Here is a 22,925-nt window from a genome sequence, read left to right as displayed (position 1 = left end):
TATTATTGGGTTTATTGGACTTTTCGCACTCAAATACTGGTTTTAAAGCCTCATTTTTTGTCTTGGAGAAACTGGTGGTCAGTGTGTTGGAGGTTATATTTTATTTCTTCTATTTTTAAAATGTTCCTCTCCTCTTGCTGTCTGCCTAGACTGAAACCTAACTGTCATGACTTCCTCCCATGAAGAAAAACATTGATTTTGGCTCAGCAGGGATCATGCAAAACAGCCTCTCATTAAAATCATAATTAGAACTTGGAAATGGCATATGGGGTTCAACTCTGGGTTGAGTTGAAAATCACTGGAAACTATTAAAATTGCACTTAGCCTTCAATCCCAAACAAAACGGTGATGACGTCTCATACAACGTGAGGTGAAAGCTAAAAGTAACATCATATCTACAGCTTTATATTCAGGTCCAGCTGTTTCTCTCTGTGAAGTTAAACACACTTTGACGCTTCATCCAGCACTTTTTCATGTTTTTAGTGACCAAAAATTGATTTATTTAGATACTAAGATTCATATTTCTTGTATTTTATTGTGAGAGACTAAAAAAATGAGAAAAAATGTCAGTATCCTTCATGACTTGCTTTTCAATGTCAAGGGCATTCGTTCTTTTCCACCTGAAGGTCACTGCTGTGCATCATCATCACCCATTCTTACACAAATATCAAACTATAACGTCACATCAACTCTCCGACAATCCTCATAAACTCCCCCATCAGTTGTGAAGGTCCACTTCAAACACACATTAGCACACACACACACATTCACATAAACACACGCACACACTCACTCTGCCCTCTCCCTGTCCCCAGCCCCGGTTGCCTAGGAGACAGCTGAGATGGGGACCCCATCTCATTACACACCAATAGGGCTGTGTGACTGGCTGGAGGAAGAAGCATGGGATCTTTATCGCCATCTAGCAGCCAAGACAGAGAAAGACAGCTCATTTTTATAAGCCAAGATTCTGCCTGGTAACCCAATGTGCTGACTTCTTCTGGTGGTGAAATCCAGCCCTGAATTTATAATGAGATGCATCGTATGGTGCAGCTTTACACAAGATGAAAAGTTCAAATAGGAAATAGGAACAAAGGTGTGTGTTTTTTTAATGCAGTAAGGCAACTTAAACTTGTGGCTGATCAAATGATCACATGTTTAAAAGAAGTACTTCTAACAGATAAGATTCAATGTCAACCAATCATTAAGTGAAAGTGTTTTACATTGTGTCCTGGGTTCTGTCAAAAGCAAGTTCTTGGGCAGAACAATCACTGGAATGCAATCAAATCCAACGGTCCTATCACCACTGCAAAGCCTTCCGACGCTACAGTGACAACATTTTAGATGACCGCAGCAATCCTTTGAACCGCTTTCAGCTGCTGCCCTCTGGGCAAAGGTAAAGAGTGCTAAGAAAAACATCTATAAAAAATTATTTGACCCTGTTTCCATAAAATATCTTGTTCAGTAAGGACAGCCACTTTTTAAGTGAGCCTATACCTCAGTACACGGCACTTAATACCTTTTCTTTTAGTATTTAGAGTAACTGATGCTCTTTTTAATGTAGATCCTCATTTGTTCTTGTGTAAATGTGTTTTAATGTGGTATGCTGTGAACATTTTTTGCACATGCAAGCACAGACAAATGTAAAAGGTAGACCATAAAGTATTTTCTATTCTAAATCATCAAGTACATTTACTTAAGTACTGCACCTTAGTACAATTCTGAGGTACTTGTATTTTTAACACTATAGTTTTATTTAATAGCTGTAGCTGACAGTTACGTGTCATATTCAGATTTTACATGTAAAAACACAAAATCAGCTTTTCAAATATATCTTTGTTACTGTTTGTCCCCAGCCTTATATAAAAGCTGTATATAAAGTAGTTCAGATTACCTCCACCAACTAAAATCATGCTTATAAATACATAAACTATTATTATCTGATTATAAGTTTATATAACACTAACAGGGACCATTTACTTTAATTAGGCCACATTTCGTTGCCAAACCTTTGTAGTTTTACTTTAGAAAAACTTTGAATACGGGACACTTATTAGTAATAAAGTATTTCACTACATAACATAAAAATCTAATCAGGTTCTATAGGACAAAACATTAGATTTCATTAATGAGGTCTAATTGATTACAATGCAGGGGTCTAAGATGCAGATCTTTTTTGAGACTCCTCGAGTAAGGAAAAAATCAAATTTGAATCTGCTGGAGAGAAATTTAGTGACCTGGTTATCGATAAGCTCTCTCTCTTAGTACCTACTTCATTGATGAGTCTGTATTATTAGTTTGAACATTATTTACATGTAGTACTACTTACGTTAATGTATGTTGCCCCTTCGCAGAATATCACAAAATTCTGAGACAGTTGGTCAGGAATATACTGCAGTTTATTAATTCTAACAGATGTGTTATATTAAATATTAAAAACATCAAGTAAAAATGGCCACATGTATACGCAGCAGCAGAAGCAGGAGTTTGGGCCAAACTGAGCAGGACACTGTTGTGCTTGTAATTTCTACTCGGTGAGGGACAGAAGATAGATAATCCTTGTGCTACACACATCGTATGTGAAACGAAGCCACAGACACACTCAAGAGTTAACCTCTGTCTATTGTAAAGGTTGTAGATAGTTACCCTAGTCACCATAATGCAATGGTGCAGTGAGGAATGTCAGCAAATTCTTATTAGTGTTAAGAGTTGAAACCTCTTGAAAATGCTGTTTTTGCTGACCTCCAGACCTACAGGTGTACTCCAGCACCTGGTGACATCACTGTTGGGTGCGGTTACAGGTGCAACCAAGCACATTTCTGACCTTAGACATCAGTGATGCTGGGTGTGGTCAGAGGTTAAACAGGCTTGACACTTTTGACCAGAGAGGGCAGCAAAACACTACTTCTCAAGTTAGGTGACCCTTTAAAGGTATGATTTGAAAGAAATGGCCAGAATTCAAAGGTAGCTCCAAAACTATAGTTGGCAGCATAACCATTTACTGCTGCTTACTATACTGGACTTGCTACTCTTTGACGTATCTTTGGCTATAGCGACTAGCTGCTGTTAGCAGATAGCTCAGTTAGCCCTGGAGCTAAGTGACCCTATAACTGACAGGAGTCTGCCTGCACTGCACTGGGGCTTAGTCAACTGGGACGCCCGATTGGGACTGACAACAGCCTCTGAGACCAACTGATGCCAGTGTGACGACAGGGGATACAGCACTGAGGTGATTTACAGCAGCTCTGACCAGGACTACGGCTTCAGGGACGAAAAGACACAGCAGGAGGGGACAGGAGAGGCATGAAGTGGCAGAGGAGCGACAAGAGTCGGACATCAGCAGCAGGAATATTTTCGCGTCTCACTCTGTGAATTGAGGATGTATATCAACCAAACCAGAGGTGATTGTGGAAAGACAAACCAAGACTGTTTTGGTGAGTTTAATTTCATTTGTACCCAGTTTGAATGAAGTGTGTTTCAAGATGAGTTAACAAGACAGTTAAACATGTCTTACTTTGCGAAAAGAGAGAAACTTGTGGATGATTGTATTTTTGTTTAGTAAGGAAAGTACAGTAGGTGTAAAAATGTCTCCTTTCTTGACATTTTATGAGTTTATATTGTTATTCGAGTTAGTATCAAACTTGCTGCTTTTATATCTCCCAGCTGAAACTACAGGGGCAATTGGACTATCACCTCTTGCGGTACAAAGCAGTATTTAAATACAGGACCAGCCGGGGTTTGCTGGTTAGCATGCCAACTTTGACATTTTGACTGTATTGAATGCCGAGTTTCAATAGTGCGTTTTCTGATGAGTTGAGGAGGCGATCAAGCTCATCTTAGTTTGGTAAAAGAGACAAACTTGAATTAAAACATGCATGGTTGTATTTTTCTTTTTGGTAAGTAAAATAGTTGTAAAAATATCTCCCATCTTGACATTTTGTGAGTTGATTTTGTTAACTTAATAGACTAAGTAGTGAACTTCCCGCTTTTTCTCCCAGCTGAAACTATGGCGGCTATCAAACAGTCACCTCTTGCGGTACAAAGTGGCATAACAAGACAGGACTTGGCTGGGGCTAGCTGGTTAGTATGCTAACTTCAGTAGCAACTTTGACATAACATCAACACTGTTGTTTCTTCACACTCACGCTGAATGTTTTAAACTAAAATTCTGGCCATATCTTACAAATTGCTCCTCTAACAAACATATTACTACGTGCTTCCAGAAGTAAGGAAATCATTTACACTCGGGGCAGGAAACCAGCTTTGTCGTTCACTGCCCACTTTTCCCAATATCTTGTCAGCGAAAGAGATTTTTGAAGCATTTTTCTAGCACCAAATGAAGTGACGGCTTGTTGCCAAATAAAGTTTCTTGCAGAGTATACAAATACACATATTGTCTGTGGGCTGGTGTGACTTTCCCTCCCTCTTAACACCTGATTGATGTACAATAAATCTAAGAACAATCCTTGCATCTAAAGAAATTTGAGGTGACTACAATTTCAGTCAATACCTCAACATCATCTAGTGATACACATGTGCAGGTGAAAATAAAGCATCTATGCACATACCTATTTTAAATGTGAACAATCCCACAATATGCACAAACAACCACCTTGTGACCTTTGTACTTTTTATCTCTATTTGTTTAAAACTCTGCCCCGGTCCCCAGGATATACTATTGTTGACCCCACCTAAAGCATAGTATTGTCATTTAAATGTAGATATAGGCAAGGGTGATTGGAGCTAACACAACAAATCGTAAAGAGATATCACACATACAGTACGCTTGTAACAAAGATCAACATAGAAACAAAAGACGGAAATATCAAGAAATAAACGCCTCCATATGGTAACATAAGATATGGCATATACTGTAGAACTGAGCCTCATGAAACTAGGGTGGTGGTGATATACTGAAGGTCTTTGTAAACATTCTCTGTTCTAGGCCTCTGATTCGGACTGGTCGGTGGCGACGCTGCCGTTCAGCTCGCCCAGTCCCGTTTGCTCCTGGATGTCCGTCATCTCTCCGACGATGAAGGTCGGCTCCCCTCCTTTGCTGTTGGCTGAGCCGCTGTCTGGCTGCTTGGATGCTTGGTTGGTCAGTGTGGGTTCTTCATCCAGCCTGCTGGAGATGGACCAGTAGAGGTGAGCGTCAAGTCTGGCTGCAGCCAATGAGAGCTCTCGTGCTGAGCAGGAGGGCGTGTCCACCTTAGAGGAGAGGAAACATGGTGAATTAAAAATTTTAGGTAAAGAAATAGTTCTACATTTTGGGAAATGCACTTCATTGCTGTGTTGTTGAGGGTAAGATGGTAAATGGGACATGGCTTTACATCAGATATACAGCTTAATAAAAAAATGACAATTACAAGAGCATTGACTTCCTGAAGTCTCTGTTTAGTGCTTAGCAACAGACACAACTAATTGGTAGGCTACTAACAGAATGATCAAAGGGCCTAAATGAGGTTGTACCTTTAACTAGTGAGCTTTAGAGGTGCTGGTGGGTGGATTTTGTTACCTTTGTACAGAGCCAGGCTAGCTGTTTGCCTCTGATTCTTGTCTTTACACAAAGCTACGCTGGACGCAGCTTCATATTTAAAAGACACATGTGAGAATGTCATCAATCTTCTCACCTAATTCTCAGCAAAAAGGCAAATAAAATCCCAAAGTGTCAAAGTATTCCTTTAAATGTTGTAATTTACTTTTATCAGTACACCTTCAACTGCATTGACCTTTACTAAAACTATTGGTGCTTCTATGGAAATTGTAAGGCTCACTTTCGGAGATCAAAATGTGAAAATCATGAATAGGAAATAGTTTTCAAACATGTAGTTATAGGTGATCATGTACTTATTGTAGTACTGTTTGCACACTGTTGTTTTGTATATATCCTCCTTTTGAGTTGTGTGTATTTATATATAAGCTCATCTAGGAATAGGCATGTGATATTGGTGAGTGGCACTGGTCCATGCTGTGTGCTTGTCTCTACCAAAATAACCATGAAATGAATACTCAAGTTAGACTTCCTGCGTTTCCCAGCATGCCTTTCAACAAACCCAAGAGAACAAGTGTGAGAATTCTGTTAGTTATACATGTAGGTGGAGACAGGAATAGGGATAACAGCAAGAGTTTTCCTCACTGAAACACTTGTAGATATATTTTTGTCTACTGTCGATGAAAGAACTGGTGTCTTTGCCTCTTCTGATAAATTCTTCTATTGATAAAAAAGTAAAATTGACACCAAAATTTGACTTTCATGATCATGTTTTAAAAATGTTGAAGCATTTCTGCGACCAAACTCCATTGTGACAACTGCTGATATGTATGTCCCATAGTCTTTACTGTATCTGTCCACCTGTATACTACTTTCACATCACATCACTTATTCCTCACGTTATTCCTGGTTTGTACTTTGCTTTTTGTTCTGTACTTTTGTTCTTGGATTTCTTAGATTTTGTTACCTGCCTTGTGTTGCATCTATTTTGGATTTGGTAAAAGCTGGCTTTTTGTTAAGTTACTTGTCTGCCAGTGTGTCTCCGTTTGGGTGCCCTTTGTTTGACCCCGCCAAAACATGGTCATCGGCCTCCACCCTGCTCTCCTGTACCCTGTTCTCCAGCACTTCTGTGACGTCAAACGTGACACATCAGAAGAAAAAAAAAACAGAGAGGCAAACTCATCTACTGGGAATAGGAAATGAGTCAATCTCCTATTTTTAGTAGGTTTACCTGCGTTCAAAAAGTGCCTGTACACCGTAATTTTGGTGTAAAATGGTACTAGACGGAGATTCAAGGTGTTTTAGGAAGAAGTTTTTGTTTTTTTTCCGCAGTTGTTAACTGCTGTCTGGTTCATTCACAGATCAAACCCACATTATTTTGCCCTGTGTTTTGCTTCAAATTACCTCAAACGTGTGATGAAAGGCTCCGTAGTCAACGTCGAAGAAGCCCTCTGCCAGTGACATCATCGGGCTAAATCGGTGACCCCACATTACCTCCTCCCCTAGATAGGAGCTCCTCGCCTGGCACGTCATCCCTGCGCACACAAACACAACAATACTGATGAGTACAAAAGTCAATTATGCCTCACAATAACAAACAGGATTGCATATGCAACATTATAATTGGTAAGCTATCTGCGTATGAATATTCAATGCAGCTGACATATGACTGTCGTCTTCTTTGTAACTCTCCACAGCACTCTGAAAGAGGGAATTGATATTCGGTGTAGGCAGAGAGGCCACCTTTACCTCGCAGAGACGCATCATGAATAGCTCTGACACACTGAATTCCTGCCAAACAGTGAGGAACAGTTGAGTGTATTATCCTCTCAGAATGAATTTGACATAAGGCGATATGAGAGGCCGATAAAGAAAAATAGATAACATGACCTTTCCAGATCCTTCCAGAGAAACAGGTAACTGGCTACTTGTCCCTGCCAGACTCTGTTTATATGTGTTTGGATTTTGCAGTTTTCAGACAGTCAATGCAGACAACATGAAATAAAATAAATATAACTTAGCTCTGCTTCTTAATATTTCATCTCTGAGGGGAGCCACAAGCAGAGATAATGTGTTGCGCAGCTGGTGTGAATGATTTTCTCAATCAATATAATGTAAAACCAGACCTCCTTAGGTTTTGATAAATTTGGTTAAAAACCTCTTGAGTCTGGGGCGTGTTTGGAGCTTTAATGATAACTGAAATGTGTTTCAATCCAGAGCAAAGTTTAAACTAAGTAAAACATGACGCATTTGCAGTTAAGGCATTTAGCTAATGATTTATCAAGTGTGACTAACATCGAGTTAGTCCATAAGGCGTCAGTGCCTTGCTTAAGGGCAGATGAGTGTTCACTGACACACTGGCTGATGTGGAGATGGATACAGTTGTAAATGGTCTCCATGTCTATGATTAACACACTGCTCCTTTAGTCTAAGTATAAGAACACAAAAACATCAGTTCACTCCAGTGATGACTCTCCAGTTTTGTTCCCTGTTATATAACACATTCACTTATATACTCATATCTAAAAATATATGTATATTTCGCTCATAATCACAACATCATAAAAGCTTCCCGAAAGAGATGGAGAGCTCTCAAACAAACAACAGACATCCTGGAAGGGGAATTTCATTTTCTAATGGACAGAACTGGACAGGGTTTGCTTTCTGTAAAACAGTGATGGTATTACTGTAATGTCATATAGTCGTATGCATCTACAAGATTAATTCCCTAATGCTCGATTCTTGTTGTTGCAGCCAAAAATGAGTTTACAACATAGACGCCATTAGAACTTTACAGTCAAATTAAATTGCAAGGTATTATTTCCCCAAACAATACAATCATATTTTGTGATCATTTCATCCGTCTTGTGCACAAAACTGCCAGACTTAAAGGGTAACTCCGCATATTTTATTAAAGTGTGTTTACAGGTCTTGGGGAGTACTACGTACGCATATGTGAAAAAAGTAGTATAAAGCCTTTCATGGCTCCAGAGGAAGCTGCATGTGATCTGAAGAATTGACTCCAGCGACATCACTCAGTGGCTAAGTTGCATTGTGGGTAATGTAGGCACTAGGTTTTGAAAAAGAAGACATGTGGAGTAAAAAAGGCATTCTGTTGTGTCCATTTTGATCATTTGTTTTTAAACAAACAGTGGAGTGCTTTTCAAACCTGGTGCCTACAATACCCACAATGCAATTTAGCCACTGAATGACATAACTGGATTAAATGCAGCTTCCTCTGGAGTCACAAAAGGCTTTATACTACTGTTTTCACATATGCAGTAGTACTCCCCAAGAGCTGTAAAGACACTTTGATGTGTAAAATGGGTGGAGTTAACCTTTCATGGAGTAAGTTTAATGGTAATTTCCCTGTTTACTGAACTTCTGATAAACGTTCTCATGATCTTTGTGTTTAAATAATACATTTCTTTAAATAATGCTTACAATAAAAAATATTTCCAAAGGTCAGATTGAAACTGTTGTTTGCATTCTCATCACTTTACACTTTGTTGTAGTTAACACATTTCTCACCAGTTGCCTCCACCATTCCTTCCAGGATGACAACGATCTCAAAGTCCTCCTTCTCCAGCTGCGCCTGCGACATGTCCCAGAAGGGCGAATGTGCGTCAATCTCGTGGGAGATCACCAGCGGCGAAACCAGGAAGAGGCGATCATCACCTGTCTCAAAGCCCACGCTGATGTCTGTCTGGTCCAGTGGGATGAACTCACCTGATGGACACAATAAAATGGAGAGTTGAGGAAAAGGAAAGGGAGGAGAAATGTGTTAAAAAGAGGCGTTCTTTCTCTATATGAGATGCTGATTTAATAATGCACTCAAAAAAAGTGAAATTGCATTAAAAAATAGACTAAATAAAATAATTTAAAGAAGCAAGAGTTCTTATAATTTGGTCATTTTCCACTTCTGGTATTTGTAGTAGAGGTGCTGTAGTTGTCATAGTAGAAACAGTAGTAACTGTTCAAGTTGTAGTAGTAGACGTGGTTGTTGTAGTCATAGTGGTCACATTATTAATGGTAGTGAGTAAAAAATGTACCAATACTGTCAGTTATTGTCTTATCTGGTAGTCTCACCCTCCTGAGTCTGTTTGGACTTGATGAGCTTGGCCCTCATGTTGGCCCCTACGATATGGGAGCTCCGCAGGTCGCCCACCCTGAACATCAGACAGAGCTTGTCGTCTCTCAGAGAGATGACGGCATGTTTGGAGAACACCAGCGTCTCCGCCCGTTTATTGGGTTGTGAGATCTTCACGAACATACAGCCGACCTGGACAGCAAGGACAGAGGGCAGTTGTGAAGGTTAAAGGAGCTGTGCAACAGAGGCTGAGCAGAGCAGAGGATTATTGAAAAATAAATGACTTCTCATGCTTTTCATAATTAACACAGAATTTACAGCTGCAAGAATTAATTGTGAGTGCTGACAACAAAGCATTTTTTCTGTAGAGCTTCCTTTCCCAGTTTACAGTGTTTAAAAAACAGACTTGACACTTAAATTAACCTCAGACTCAGTCATTTTTTAATATGCATACATTTCCATCAGTTGCTAATATGGCATGTGTCCAGCTCACAAACATGCATAAACATGATTCTGCCTGGACATCAGTGTTTGGATATGTCTTCATCAAAAGAGTGCTTACCTCATGGGAAAAATTGAGCCTCATCAGCACTTTTAAAGTAAATATTCTCTTCCAGGAGTCATACTATCTGCAGTGTTTTAGTGTCATTTCGTCCGCACAGTATTTAAAATGTGTATATTCATTTTTTGATTTAATTCAGCTGAACAGACAGGCGACTTCTTTATAATCAGACAGACTCAGGTCAAACATTATTTAGTACTTCGATATTTGTATATTTCACAAATGTGGGGTTTTGCCAAATGGAATTAGATTATATGAAGATTTGAACTTGGATTTGATTTCAGAATCCAAAAGCCAATTTTCATTGTTCTTAATTTTTATTTAACCTCCTGACCTCCTGATGGGCTATAGTAGGCTTGACAATTGCTATGTGTTAGACTCGGGTCTGTGAACATAACTATAACAAGAGTTTTGAAATACTTAACAATAACATTTTATTTTCTTGGAGCCTCAGTACAGAAAATGTCCTCCCTGCTTGACCTAACTTAAGTTTCAAAGACAGGAAAAAACCCTCATCAGCAAGCTAACATCAATGTGAGCTTCTCCAACAGGCTAACATCAATGTTAGCTTCAATGGTAGCTTCTTAAACAGGCCAACAATGGAGCGTCTCCAACTGTTACCATTTGAGTAGTCTTTCAATCATTTTATTTTGAGTTTCGAGATTCCTAATTAAGGAAATTATTCAGTTACGACGGTTCTTTAAAAGGTGAATCGCTATCCTAAGATATGACATTTTTTCTAAAATATGGTAAGGAAACATTTTCTGTAATACCAAAAATCCTAAATGTCAGCCTAAACTAAGAAAAGGTTTCAGCCTAAGGAAGTTTCTGTAATGAATCTGATCATTTTTGCTATTAACGACTACCAATGTTTTCTCATTATAAGTTTTCCATTTCTCAGTCATGCCCCAGCTCTGGTGCTCACCATGAAGGCGTTGACCATTGAGCCCAGTATAGCTTGCAGCAGCAGCAGCATGGTGCCCACTGGACACTGGTCTGTGATGACACGGTGGCCATAGCCAATGGTGGTCTCTGTCTCGATGGAGAAGAGGAAGGCCGAGATGAAGCCGTTGACATTGTTGACGCACGGCGTCCACGTCTCATCCTCCAGATGGTCCAGATCACCCCTTGGGAGGTAAAGAAGGAGAAGGTGTGAGAAAGGGAAGGGGGGAGGGTGACAAAGTGGGTGTCAAGAGGGAAATAATAGACAGAGAGCGAGAAGATTTATATTTTCAGACCGGAGGTGCAGAAATATATGTAAGATGACTCATCTCTCCCCTTATATTTACAATCTCCTTCAGCTAATTCTTATAATGAATAAGAAGTAATCTTATCGCTCATATTAACCACGATGATCAACCTAACGGTCATGCTGTCACTTTTTCTCGACACTGCAAAAACATTCGTTTTTCCATCATATATCATTACATGAAGCGCCCTCACTGTATCCGCTGGTTTCTCAGTTTAGTGCCACTAAAAGTCTGCAGATTTTCTTTCAAACTACTCACTACACAGGCTAATGTCCCTGATTAACACCGCTCCAGCCAGAGAGGGAGAGCTCATTAATGAAAGTGGTGTTAAGTAATTTATATAATCTATGACTTTTATTGACCTGTGTTGGTGACCAAGGAATTGCGGCACCACCGACAGCTCTCTGGCACAGCTTAAGGTGGCCTGTAATTGATATAAAGAGGTCACGATTTTACGAGACGAATACGTTAGCTAATTAGAGCTTCGATCCAGCAGACACATCTTGTGAAGAGGTAACACATCATGATGAAATAGGCTGTAATATTAATACTGCTTTGTCATCTGCTTTTTTGGCTGAAGATTTTCTTTTGCATTCGTTGCAGAAATGTCTTGCGATTGCTGGACACTCGATAGCAGCATCATCATCCCATCATCTTTGAGTAGATCAAAAGTTAGCATTGCCTTGTGATGATTTAATTGAAGGAATAGTTCAACATTTTGGAAATACAACTTCTCCGTGTCTTGACAAAAGTCCCATGAGAAGATCAGGACCACTCTCGTATCTGTCAAGTAGACATGAAATTGGAGCCAAGCGATGGTTAGCTTAGCTTCGCACAGATACTGGAAACAGATGGAAACAGCTAGCCTGCCTTTGTCCGAAGCTGAGTCAAAAAGAAATATCTGCCAGCAATAGTCTATAAAGCTCATTAATTAACTCTTTAAATCTTGAATGTTACACCTCGTTTTTTGTGTCTGAAACAAAGCTAAAATTACCAAATGTCAAACTTCTCCTTTAAATTATACTATGCAGGATTTAGGGTTGGGCCGATAGACAGCGCCATCGTCCATGTCCAATCTCTGACAGTCATCGACAATTGAGCCCGAAAGGGCGCAAAAAAGTAGTGTGACCCCTTGGAGTTGTAAAGTCAGAGTTTTTGGTGTTTGTGACGTGGAAGGGAAAAAGAAAAGGAAGTTTGTTGCTCCCTATTGGTGGCAGCCGTGCTTCTTTTCTATGGGCCACCATTCGTGTGTTTTTGTCAATCGTGCTTCTGTTATTTGCATTTTATTAGCTTAGCTAAGTATAGCAGTGACTTTTAATCTTGCTCTTTATCATTGGGATTTAGCAACAGTCATGTTCAAGCAGAGTGAAAATCTGCAGACTCCTCTCTGCCTCATGACTGAACACATCTAAAATAAACCCGCTCTGCCCCCTTTGCTCAACAATCTTACCGACAGTAGGCTATGAGGTACCAGATGGCCCCGAAGAAGAGCCATGTGACAGCGTAGGCCATGACGAAGACGAAGAGCGAGCAGCGCCAGTTGAGGTCCACCAGCGTGGTGAAGATGTCAGTCAGGTAGCGGTAAGTCTCCTGCATGTTGCCGTGCTGCACGTTGCAGCGACCGTTCTTCTCCACATAGCGCTGTCTCTTACGCCGAGTGCGGGCTGGTGGAGAGGCGAGAGGAGGGGAGAAGCGACAGGTTATGTAGGGCTGGAAGATTGAAGATCTTGCTCTTATGGAAAAGTGGAACGTTGAAGAGGAGTCGTCATAGGTGCCTTAGTTGCATGACCCTGAATTGCAAAAAAACCCTTTGAAAACCTCTTAGCAGGCTTCGAAGACACATGCGAGGCTGCCTTTTAAAATTTCAGAACGGTTTAGTTATTTGAAGATGTAAGTCTGACTGCAGTCAGAGGATTGGAGTTGAATGATGGCACATCGAGACACTGGAGGATGAACAGAGAAGGGTGCCAGGGGACAAAACTACTCAGAGAGATGCAGTGTGGCTCAGAGGAAAAAATCAGGCTGCTGAAGAAGGGATAACGGAAATGAAAACAGACAGGTGAGGAGAAGAGAGGAGATGAAGTACGACAGGACAACTTCATCAAACACTCGGCGGAGGGAAGCTACAACATTGGACTTAAGTTGCTGTACAACCCTAAAGGCATCTGATGATGTTTGTTCGTGTAGAGATCCTTTTTAATGTGGGTGCACCCAGCCAGAACTGAGATTGTGACACATGCCGGATGAAAAACTACTCCACTACTATCATTCAGCTTTTTGTCACTTAGATCGACAAAAACAATGTGTATCAATCCGTGTGAGAGTCGTATCTCATGGTTTAAAGGAACAGTCCAGCCCAATTTGTCAGTCCCTTCACCTTTTCAATGACATATTTGCTATTATTTTCCCGCAAATTGATGCCTCTCGTAATAAAGTCCTTGCTCTTTGAGAAAGTTACACTAACGGGACATCTGCCATTCATGTTTTATCTTTGTACGCTCCACTCTGGCTTAATCGAAAATGTGTCCTGTTTTGTGCTTCTGGCAGGAAAGCTCACACAAAATCAATGAGCGTCCAGTTCTTTCAGCAACAGTGTTTTGGGGGTTTTTAGGGTTGATTTTTCCTTTCACAAAGATGTACAGTGAAGAAGAGATAAACTGGAGCAAACAAGGGGCGAGACTGTCAAAATCACTGAAGGATGAAGCGCTGCAGCGCAGTCCAAATTAGAGGTTCACAACTATTGCAAGAGTGACGGGGAGGAGAAGGAGGTGCGAGGAGAAAAGGTTGATCCAGACTCGAGTGTCAGTCAACAGCTCCCAATCTCTAGAGGAGTTGGTGATGACGTTCTTTCAATCAGTCGGTTGTCTCAACTCTTTAATGAAGTGAATACAAAGTGGATCAAACATTCACAGAGTCACTCACCCCACCCGAATCGTCCCCTCTTCTCCTCCGGCCCCTGGGTCTTCTTCCTGTGCTGATTGGCATTGGCCTCCCGCTCCGCCAGCTTGGCCTGGAACGACCTGCTGACCTTGGCCAAGGGAGGAGGGGACGGTGCCGTCTCCGTGGTGACGACGGGGCCCAGCTCCTCCGATAGGTTGAAGACTCCGGTGGAGGCGGTGGCCTCGGTGGCCACTTCCACCTCCTCCCCTTCCCCCTTGTCTTCCACAGGGAGCGAGAGGGTGTCCGGGCGGGAGGGGAAGACCGAGTTCTCCAGCGCCATGGCCCGTGTGTGTGAATGTGTGTGCGTGTCAGGTGTATTAGCGTGTTATTGATATCCTCCCTATGGCAGACTCTGTCCAGTGGTTATTGATTGGACCATTTGTTTGCTTGACTGAAGCCTGGAATATAGAAGAACACAATGACGTGTCACAGTAATTCACTGACAAATGATTTTTTGAAAAGAAAGAGGTCCCCAGGAGTTATCTCCTCAGAAACTCAGCACACTTTTGCTTTTCCTACATTAACAAGGCCTGCAGAGTATCTGACGTCCTGCCTCTGACTCTCTCATCATTACATCCCCATTAAAGTAAAAAAACAAGTCAGGAAATCACAATTGTGGGGCTGATCACACACAGTTATAAGACATAATAATACAAATAAGACATGTGAGAAATCTTTCTTCAAAAACAAGAGCCACTTGTGCCTCTCTGGTGTGTGTGTGTGTTGGATAAGTGCTCACACAGCTGTGGTAAACGTGTTGGATTTGCTACAGGCCTGCAGTAATTTCTTACATAAGTTATATACATGAGGAACTGCGTTAAATATGTATGTGGACAGTGAGACACTGATGTGCACAGTAAAATGGAGTCCTGGCCCCTCTGTAGCCAGAGATGATGCGCGTCCACTCGGACAACTGGCGGATGGACGGACGCAAGAGGAGACTGATGGTGACAATCAAGATGACGCACTACGCCTGATGGATGGATCAGAAACAGGCTCTATTAAAGGCTGTCTGTCTGTCAGCCAGCCAATAGGCTCCACAAACCGAAAAGGCTAATTTAGCTTGTGGCTTCGTGTCAGGAGAGCTGAGAACGAGCAAGAAAAAAAAAATCTTACCTGCTCAGCGAAGCAACTTGTAGATGTGTAAGAGCTGATGTTGTATCATAAGAACAACGGAAATCTGGTCCAAGAGCGAACCGCGATTGGCAGCCTCGGTCCAATGACACCCATTTCTTGTGTTTACCAGCGACGCAGCATCGGTCCACTCAGGGTCGCTTTTTTTTTTTTCTCCAGGAAAAACAAAAGACCACCTCGATCCGACCTCAGCAATCACGTTAAATTAAAAAATCAAACACTCCATCCGCATAAAAAAAACTGGAGGTAATAATAATTACGGATTGTTACGCGCTTGTAGGACATGTGTCGGGCAGTGGACATGCGAAATGGTGGCGACAGGATAACCCGGCAGCGCGGAGAGCTCCATCATCTGTGCATCTGATGGAGGCAGTCAGGTGTGGAGCCACTGAGCGGCGGAGGATGCTGTCATCAGCCCAGCCCCTGTCGACCCTGCCCGCCTCACACACTTGTCATCTCCACAACAGAAGGGACGGCAGAGCTCTGGATCCTGCCTCACATTCAACACCTGCTCACAGCTCAGAGGAGACGAGGAAATGCAAAGGCCTTTTTTTTTTTTTTTTTTTTTTTTGTGACGCAATCATGTAATAACATACATTACAATGACATTACACACGATATGTCGTTTTTAATATGTGGTGAAAATTACTGGACTTAAGTAAAGCTTATTTGGATTTATTTTTGATTATAAAGTTTTATTTTGATACAAATCAATTCTTGCATATATTTTTTTGACTCCTCTACAAGGAAATTATTCTCCTTGTGATAAAAAAAAATTATAAAGAGCCTTTTTCTTAAGCATCTTTTGATATTAGATACAGTCATGATTCATTCTTGTCATCAAAGGTATCAGTGACTTGATTATAATCATAATTAGCGTCATTTTCATTAACCGCTGTTCGGCCTCCGGCCTGTAGGTGGCGGTATATGTGTTCACAGGAGCCGGTCATCAGTCCTCCTTTTCCAAGATGTCGGTGTACGGGCCAGTGGTGAAAATTCACCCCGTAGTTCTCGCTTCTATCTGCGACTCTTACGAGCGGAGAAATGAGGGAGCGAGTCGTGTGATCGGGACCCTGTTGGGTAAGAAAAAAATCTGACATATTTGTCTTGTTTTGGGTGGGCCTCCTTCTGATAAAACAGGTGATGCTAGCTCGCTAGCTGGCTAGCTAAATGTAGCTTACCTGCTAACGCATGCTGGTGGCTAGCTAAACTGCATCTGGGCAGTGTTAACCGCTGTTAGCAAGCCAAAACAGCAAGCAGCATCACTTGTAACAGCTGGTAACACAAACGGAAACCTATCTGCTAAGTCATCCAGTATTTTCTGTCAGTATTTTTTACTGATAGGACATGTGTCATTCACGACTTAACGTTGTTATTAGCGTTTATGGCAGCCGGTGCTAATCGTTGGTCATCACTTTGGCCTCTGGAGTCATTACTCTCTTGTTAGCTGGCTAACAACGCGAAGGCGGCTAGCAGAACAATAATAATGGCTGATTTGTGACATTTTTTCCTTTCAGGTACTATTGACAAACACTCTATTGAGGTGACCAACTGCTTCTCTGTTCCCCACAATGAGTCTGAAGATGAGGTTTGTTTTTAAAATCATTTTTCCACAGAATGACGTGTTTTGAGTTAATAAATGGTTCCCATTAATGAGATGTTGGACATCTCCATATAATAGACACTACTCAAAATTAGTTAGTGATATTTTTATATTTTAGTGTTTCACTTGATTGATTATTCTGTGACATATCTTAGTGTTTATTTTGTGTTTTGTGAATATTTTTTGTCCCCATCAATAGTGCGACACATTTCATTCAACTTATATTTCATATCCATGCAAATGCAAATGTGTACCCATGTCCCAATGTCCCTAACTAATTTCTAGTAGTGTATATTGATATCTAAAACATGTAATGTTAGTACTGTAGCTTTACGCATTGAAGTCACAAACTATACAGCTAAGTCACCTCGGTCACAAACGCAAAAAGCGAGAGATCGATGAAAAAGAAATTCAAAACATATGTAATTGTTTTTTTATTCAGAGAAACTTCCAAAACTTAAAACTTGGGACTTATTCGAACTCTGAATCTTGCCATACTTACACAATATTTAAGTATTTTGTGTTTCTTTCACACCTGAAACATATATTCATGCTAAAGTTTTGTAAGGGAGTTATAGCTATAGTATGCATGTAAAGAAGAGAGAATATCGGCTACATTTTGTGCAGATGATAAACAATGAAGAAATGTGTTCATTTGTTCATATTTAAACTCAGACGACTGCCTCATATTGCCCTTATTGTAAAATAAGGCCATGTGTCAAAATTGATCCTCTTTGCCAACAGGTTGCTGTGGACATGGAGTTCGCCAAGAACATGTACGAGCTCCACAAGAGGGTGTCACCCACTGAGGTCATCATTGGATGGTGCGTCATTTGATCAGACTCACAATATTGAAATTGAGTTGGACAAAAACTGTTTCTCACCACAGTGACCTCTGTCCTCACAGGTATGCCACAGGCTTTGACATCACAGAACACTCAGTGCTCATTCACGAGTACTACAGCCGTGAGGCCTCCAACCCTATTCACCTGACCATGGACACAGCACTGCAAAGTGGCAAGATGAACATCCGCGCCTACGTCAGGTTGGCTGATCTCACTGGCATAGACTTTTTGTTTATGTGATCAACTACAGACGGAGAGTTTTTCTGAATGTTTTTATCTTCCTCTACACAGTGCTCAGATGGGTGTGCCAGGAAAGACAGTTGGTGTGATGTTCACCCCCCTGACTGTCAAGTATATCTACTATGACACGGAGAGGATAGGCGGTAAGAATACAAAGAATAAATAAATAAGGAAGACTGTTTTTTTTTAAGTACTTGGTCTAAACATCTGTGATCGTAAAAATGTGTTTTTACCAGTCAGTGGCAGTATCTAAAACTCAACTTAGACACCGCCTATAACATATATACTATACTACTATACTCCCCTGTACCAGAACAGTTGGGATCCTGTGTAAAATGTTACCAAAAAAACTGAATACAATCATTTGCAAACAAACTGTCTTCTGACCGCGATTTATGAAGCGTTCCTGGGCCCATGTTGTGAGATCCTTTTATACCCAAACAGCCTCTTGTTGCTCCTGTCACAACTTATTTGAACGTGTTGCTCGTATTAAAATTCAAATAAGAATATATTTACAAAAGTCGATGAAGCTGATGGATAAAAAAACATTTAATATATTGTCTTTCTACCATTTTCACTCGAGCATATGTCAAAAAGGATGAGCAAATTATCAGATTCTTTGAATGTTTTACACATTGTCCCAATTTTTTAAAATCATGGTTGTAAATGTTTAAAAGTCCGTCTTAGTATTTGGCCCTCAGTTGTTGTACTGCACTCTAACTCTTCCATCTGCTCATTACAGTGGACCTTCTGCAGAGGACACGCATACTTCCGAATCGCACCAAGGGGCTCACCTCTGATCTGTCCCAGGTGGCTGGCTCTGCAGCCAGGGTACAGGACATGCTGACCACTGTGCTTGCATACATTGAGGATGTGCTGGTGAGTATTATTAAGGCCAGGTGGCTTGACGGTTTGACTCTAATCAGATGTGATTAGTTGAATGAGGAAGAAATACCTCCAGCTTTTTGTTTTCCTCGTTATATTCCTGCTTTTCCACTTTGTATGAATGGGTTGTGTCTCTAGAGGTCATTTGTGAAGTAATCAAGTTTAACAGCGTTAGAGGATATAAAGGTAATGCTGTTCGATCTGTCTCAGTCTGGGAAAGTGGCAGCCGATAACAGCGTGGGCCGCTTCCTGATGGACCTGGTCAACAAGGTGCCCACCATCTCAGCCGAGGACTTCGAGAACATGCTCAATTCCAACATCAATGTGAGTGCAGTTATTTTCTCATTAGAAAGAATTAAATATTGTAATGACTGCCAATGTTTTTTCTTCTTAGTCGGATTAGTGCATCTCCTCCAGCTTTCCATTCATTATTTACTCGCTGCACTCAGGCTTGTTGTTAGCACATTGGCACACTGCCATTGATTACAGGAAGCTTTTAATTAGACTTTGCTTTCTATTCTCAGTGCTCTCCTGGCTCCTCTTGTCTGATACTTTACTTAGCACTTATCCCGTATAGACAGCCATCTTGGGGAACACGGGAGTAGTTTCTGTCTGACCTTGTAGTCCTCAATCCTTGTTTACTTGCAACACTGTTTAAGGAGCAGCAGAGAGTTTCTTAGTGAATAAGACTATAATAACAAAATGCTCTGTTTTGTGGTTGCAGGACCTGTTGATGGTGACCTACCTGTCTAACCTCACCCAAGCACAGATTGCTTTGAATGAGAAGCTGGTGCTGCTCTGAGGGGATTTCTTCAAAGTCATTCATATTTAATTTTTGTATATTTTTTTGGCTGACATGAATAAAGGTGTTAAACAGTCATACAGTGTTCACCCCTGGCTTCCAGACATTGACCTTGTAATTACTAATAATGCAGTTGGTTTCTCTTATTTTGCCAATGTTAATGTCTGGCTTTTGAATACATGTTCCTGAACTACAGTTCACATTTACTGCTGTAAACTCCTTGCAGTGCTTGATGAAGTTTGACAGAAGTATTAAAATGCTGATTGTAGGCCTGAAATGTCTCAACTAAGTTGTTAATCGTGGTCTAGAAAACATCAGAAAAGTGTCTGCAACAACTTCCTTCCCTTATTTCAGCAAAAAAACGTAACTTGCTGGAACAAGATAGTTGACTGTTGAGTCTCATTCTCAGATCGTCAAATACCGACACATTGTGTAAGCGTTGACAATCTGGAGATGTAACTAAACAATCATCTATCTTTATCCAAGAAGTTACATGTTGTTGCTTTAAAATTGCTTGTTTTGTCTGAACAACAGACCCTAACCTAAAATTATTGAATGTAATATAATATCAGACAAATTCTCAGAAGAAGCTGATGAGTTTAACTTATTTTCTTGACGAAAGACAAAAAGAGTTTAGTTCTTTTTCTTTGTTTTGGTAAACAACCACTTCAGGTTTAGTTTGTTGATATTGATCTTAAAGTAGAACTGTGGCAGACCCTGCCACCTTTCTAGGTTCAAAAAGTGTTCTGGGGACCTTGTTTTCCTCTGAGAACAGCTTGTTTATTCAGCTATGGGAAAAAAAAGTGTCTCAGTTTGTATTATTACCTCCTTAATATTGTAAATATTAAAATCCTGAGTTTGAGATCTCCAAAAACTACATAGTGCCCCTTTAATTTCCACGTAATGTTTTACAGTACTGATGGCAGAATCAAGGCGGCAACAACTGGCAAAATAAAAGCAACAGATATCTTCAGTTTTTAATATAAGACAATTGATTTTTTTAATTAATTCTCTACATAAATATACATTCAAATCAGAAGCAGAGGTAAATCAGTCAAGTTGCATATCTCTTGTGCCTGAGATGCGTTTAAAGCTTAGTGCAAATAGTGGGCATGAGAGAGTCACACACATCAGAGCCTGTCTAGGAAGCACATGTCGATCTACAGTAGCAGGAAATGCCGCTTTCTTATCGCCGGGTTGTTGCAGAAGCACACACAGATCCTCAGGGTTTGGTTTCTGGGTCGGTGCCTTGCTCGGGTTTGCTCCCCGACTTCACCATCTTCTCCAGGGCAGCGTAGCTCTGCACGGCCCGGTCGTAGACGGAGTCTCCGGTTGACTTTGCGATGGCCGCAGCCCGCTCCGGGTAGTAGAGGGAGGTGCTCACGGCCATCAGGCCCGTCGGGTAGATCAGCCCTTTAATCCTGGAGCCTCTGGCAAGAAAGAGCCCCAGGACACCGGTGAAGCCGATGACTCCCGCCCGGGGATAGAAGTCCTTCGGCGGGTCCTTGAAGTAGGTGTAGGTGTCGTTCCCGAACCGGACGGCTCTCTGAACTTTGGGTTTAATTTTGTTGTAGGTGCCCTGACACCAGTCCGTGTATGGCTCTATGGACTTCCGGAGGGTGGCGACACTGTCCTCCAGCTGACCCGCTTCAGGCTCCACATACCGGGACTCCTGCTGAGGAGCGGTGTACAAAGACAGCTCATCCAGCCGTAACGGTGCGGTCGTGTCTTTGTCCCCGTCTCCGACTGCAGCAAAGACGGTGACCGGCAACAAACTCAGCGCGCCCGGCATGGCACTACCTGTCACCTTCAGCATGATCCCTGCGGGGCCACGCATGTACTACGGCGTCTGAGGAGGGACACCACTGCAACTCGAAGCGATAATCGCGCCGCCGTCAGTTGACTTTTGACCAACGTTTAGTAACGCTTAACAACACAAACATCCATGGAGGGTTTTGTATTATAGATTATATAAGTGATTGTTAATGTCAGTAAGTGAGATCACTGTGAGGTTCTACCTCACCTGTTTCTTTTCTGCATTTTATTGTGAAATATTGCGGTTTTTATTAAATATCGAACATGCCCTTCTATAATAGCCTATATTGTGCCTTTTCATATATTAAAATATCCAAATTGGCTTCCCCCAAGCCAAATTCAGTAGGCCTATTAAATGCTGCTGTTAAAGCATCAGTAATGATATTATGATTATATGTTATAATAAAATATTTTGAGATGAGCTTTTTGCAAACCCTTTTCAACTAATACCATGTGCTTTTAGATTTTAGATTCAAAACGTCTACTTAAATTGCGTATGTGTAAGTTTAAAAAAAAAGAAAAAAGATTGCAACACTTAATTTTACAGGTCCGCACCTGCAAGTTTATGAAATGAAGTTTCATAATTTCATGGTAAGTAGGTGCTATATCGCCAAAAGACAAACAACACATAGGTATAAAATGACTAGTTTTAAATGAATTATAGGCTACATGTTGAGTGAGGAAGAAATACCTCCAGCTTTTTGTTTTCCTCGTTATATTCCTGCTTTTCCACTTTGTATGAATGGGTTGTGTGAATTATTATTATTATTATTATTATTATTATTATTATTATTAACAAATCTACAGTTTATCTTGATAAAGACCTTTTTTCTCATCTTCCATGCTTTCTCTAGGTAAGTGGCTAGTCTAAATGTTTCATATACAACAAATGTTCTATTTCTTTGAAATTATGCCCAAATTACAACTATAAGTAGGCCTACCTAAAAAATTTAAAATTAAGTAACTTGATTCTTGCGGTGGCTGAGGAACTATTAAAAGACTGACACTCAGTAAAACTGTTCCCAAGTTGGACTGATCGGCTGAAAACTTCATATTACTGATCTGCAGAAGTGGGGCAGAAAGTAGTAGTAGTAGGAAATTATGCTGCATCAATTCACCTGCTGAGGACTTAGACATAAACATAATGGAAATTAATTGTGATAATTAGAGGCAAAATCAAATTGGCTATGTTACTTGGTAATTACAACCTATTTACCATGAAATGGTAAGTATCTTCTTACTGTTTGTTGAGTAATTTATCACTAAACACT

At 40.8% G+C, this 22,925-nt stretch overlaps 3 protein-coding genes and 1 long non-coding RNA gene across 6 annotated transcripts in view; 2 read left to right on the top strand and 2 right to left on the bottom strand.

Moving 5' to 3' along the window:
- The window catches only part of LOC311265921, a 31,939-nt gene extending 22,805 nt beyond the window's left edge, over nt 1–9,134 (top strand). The window contains exons 5-6 of one of the 3 annotated variants that reach the window (XR_014623646.1): nt 7,186–7,299; nt 9,045–9,134. This is a non-coding gene — a long non-coding RNA (uncharacterized lncRNA). Of the gene's footprint in view, nt 1–815; nt 3,856–6,849; nt 6,926–7,185; nt 7,300–9,044 lie in introns of those variants that run through there. The other 2 variants (XR_014623647.1, XR_014623648.1) reach the window with 2 other exon arrangements.
- Nucleotides 2,379–16,043, bottom strand: kcnj9 (potassium inwardly rectifying channel subfamily J member 9). The gene is made up of 8 exons (XM_084368041.1): nt 15,447–16,043; nt 14,313–14,728; nt 12,841–13,054; nt 11,066–11,267; nt 9,578–9,770; nt 9,020–9,217; nt 6,893–7,023; nt 2,379–5,205 (listed from the first exon to the last, which is right to left on the bottom strand). Exons 2-8 carry the CDS (start codon nt 14,608–14,610, stop codon nt 4,939–4,941), a joined length of 1,503 nt encoding a protein of 500 aa, XP_084224167.1. The 5' UTR covers nt 14,611–14,728; nt 15,447–16,043; the 3' UTR covers nt 2,379–4,938.
- Nucleotides 16,044–16,409: 366 nt separating this feature from the next.
- eif3f (eukaryotic translation initiation factor 3, subunit F) lies at nt 16,410–19,917 on the top strand. The gene is made up of 8 exons (XM_084368042.1): nt 16,410–16,544; nt 16,982–17,052; nt 17,812–17,891; nt 17,975–18,112; nt 18,204–18,295; nt 18,895–19,031; nt 19,248–19,361; nt 19,762–19,917. Exons 1-8 carry the CDS (start codon nt 16,433–16,435, stop codon nt 19,837–19,839), a joined length of 822 nt encoding a protein of 273 aa, XP_084224168.1. The 5' UTR covers nt 16,410–16,432; the 3' UTR covers nt 19,840–19,917.
- An 870-nt stretch (nt 19,918–20,787) lies between these two features.
- LOC311265920 (MICOS complex subunit MIC26-like) lies at nt 20,788–21,746 on the bottom strand. Its single transcript, XM_084368043.1, has one exon. The coding sequence runs from the start codon at nt 21,674–21,676 to the stop codon at nt 21,062–21,064; it is 615 nt and encodes a 204-aa protein (XP_084224169.1). The 5' UTR covers nt 21,677–21,746; the 3' UTR covers nt 20,788–21,061.
- Nucleotides 21,747–22,925: the final 1,179 nt, after the last annotated feature.

This window comes from Pagrus pagrus (genome assembly GCF_965226575.1).
Source record: "Pagrus pagrus genome assembly, chromosome: 12".
NCBI classification, from domain to species: Eukaryota; Metazoa; Chordata; class Actinopteri; order Spariformes; family Sparidae; genus Pagrus; species Pagrus pagrus.
Note: the sequence above shows the minus strand (reverse complement) of the source record. Positions and strands in the feature narration are given on the sequence as shown.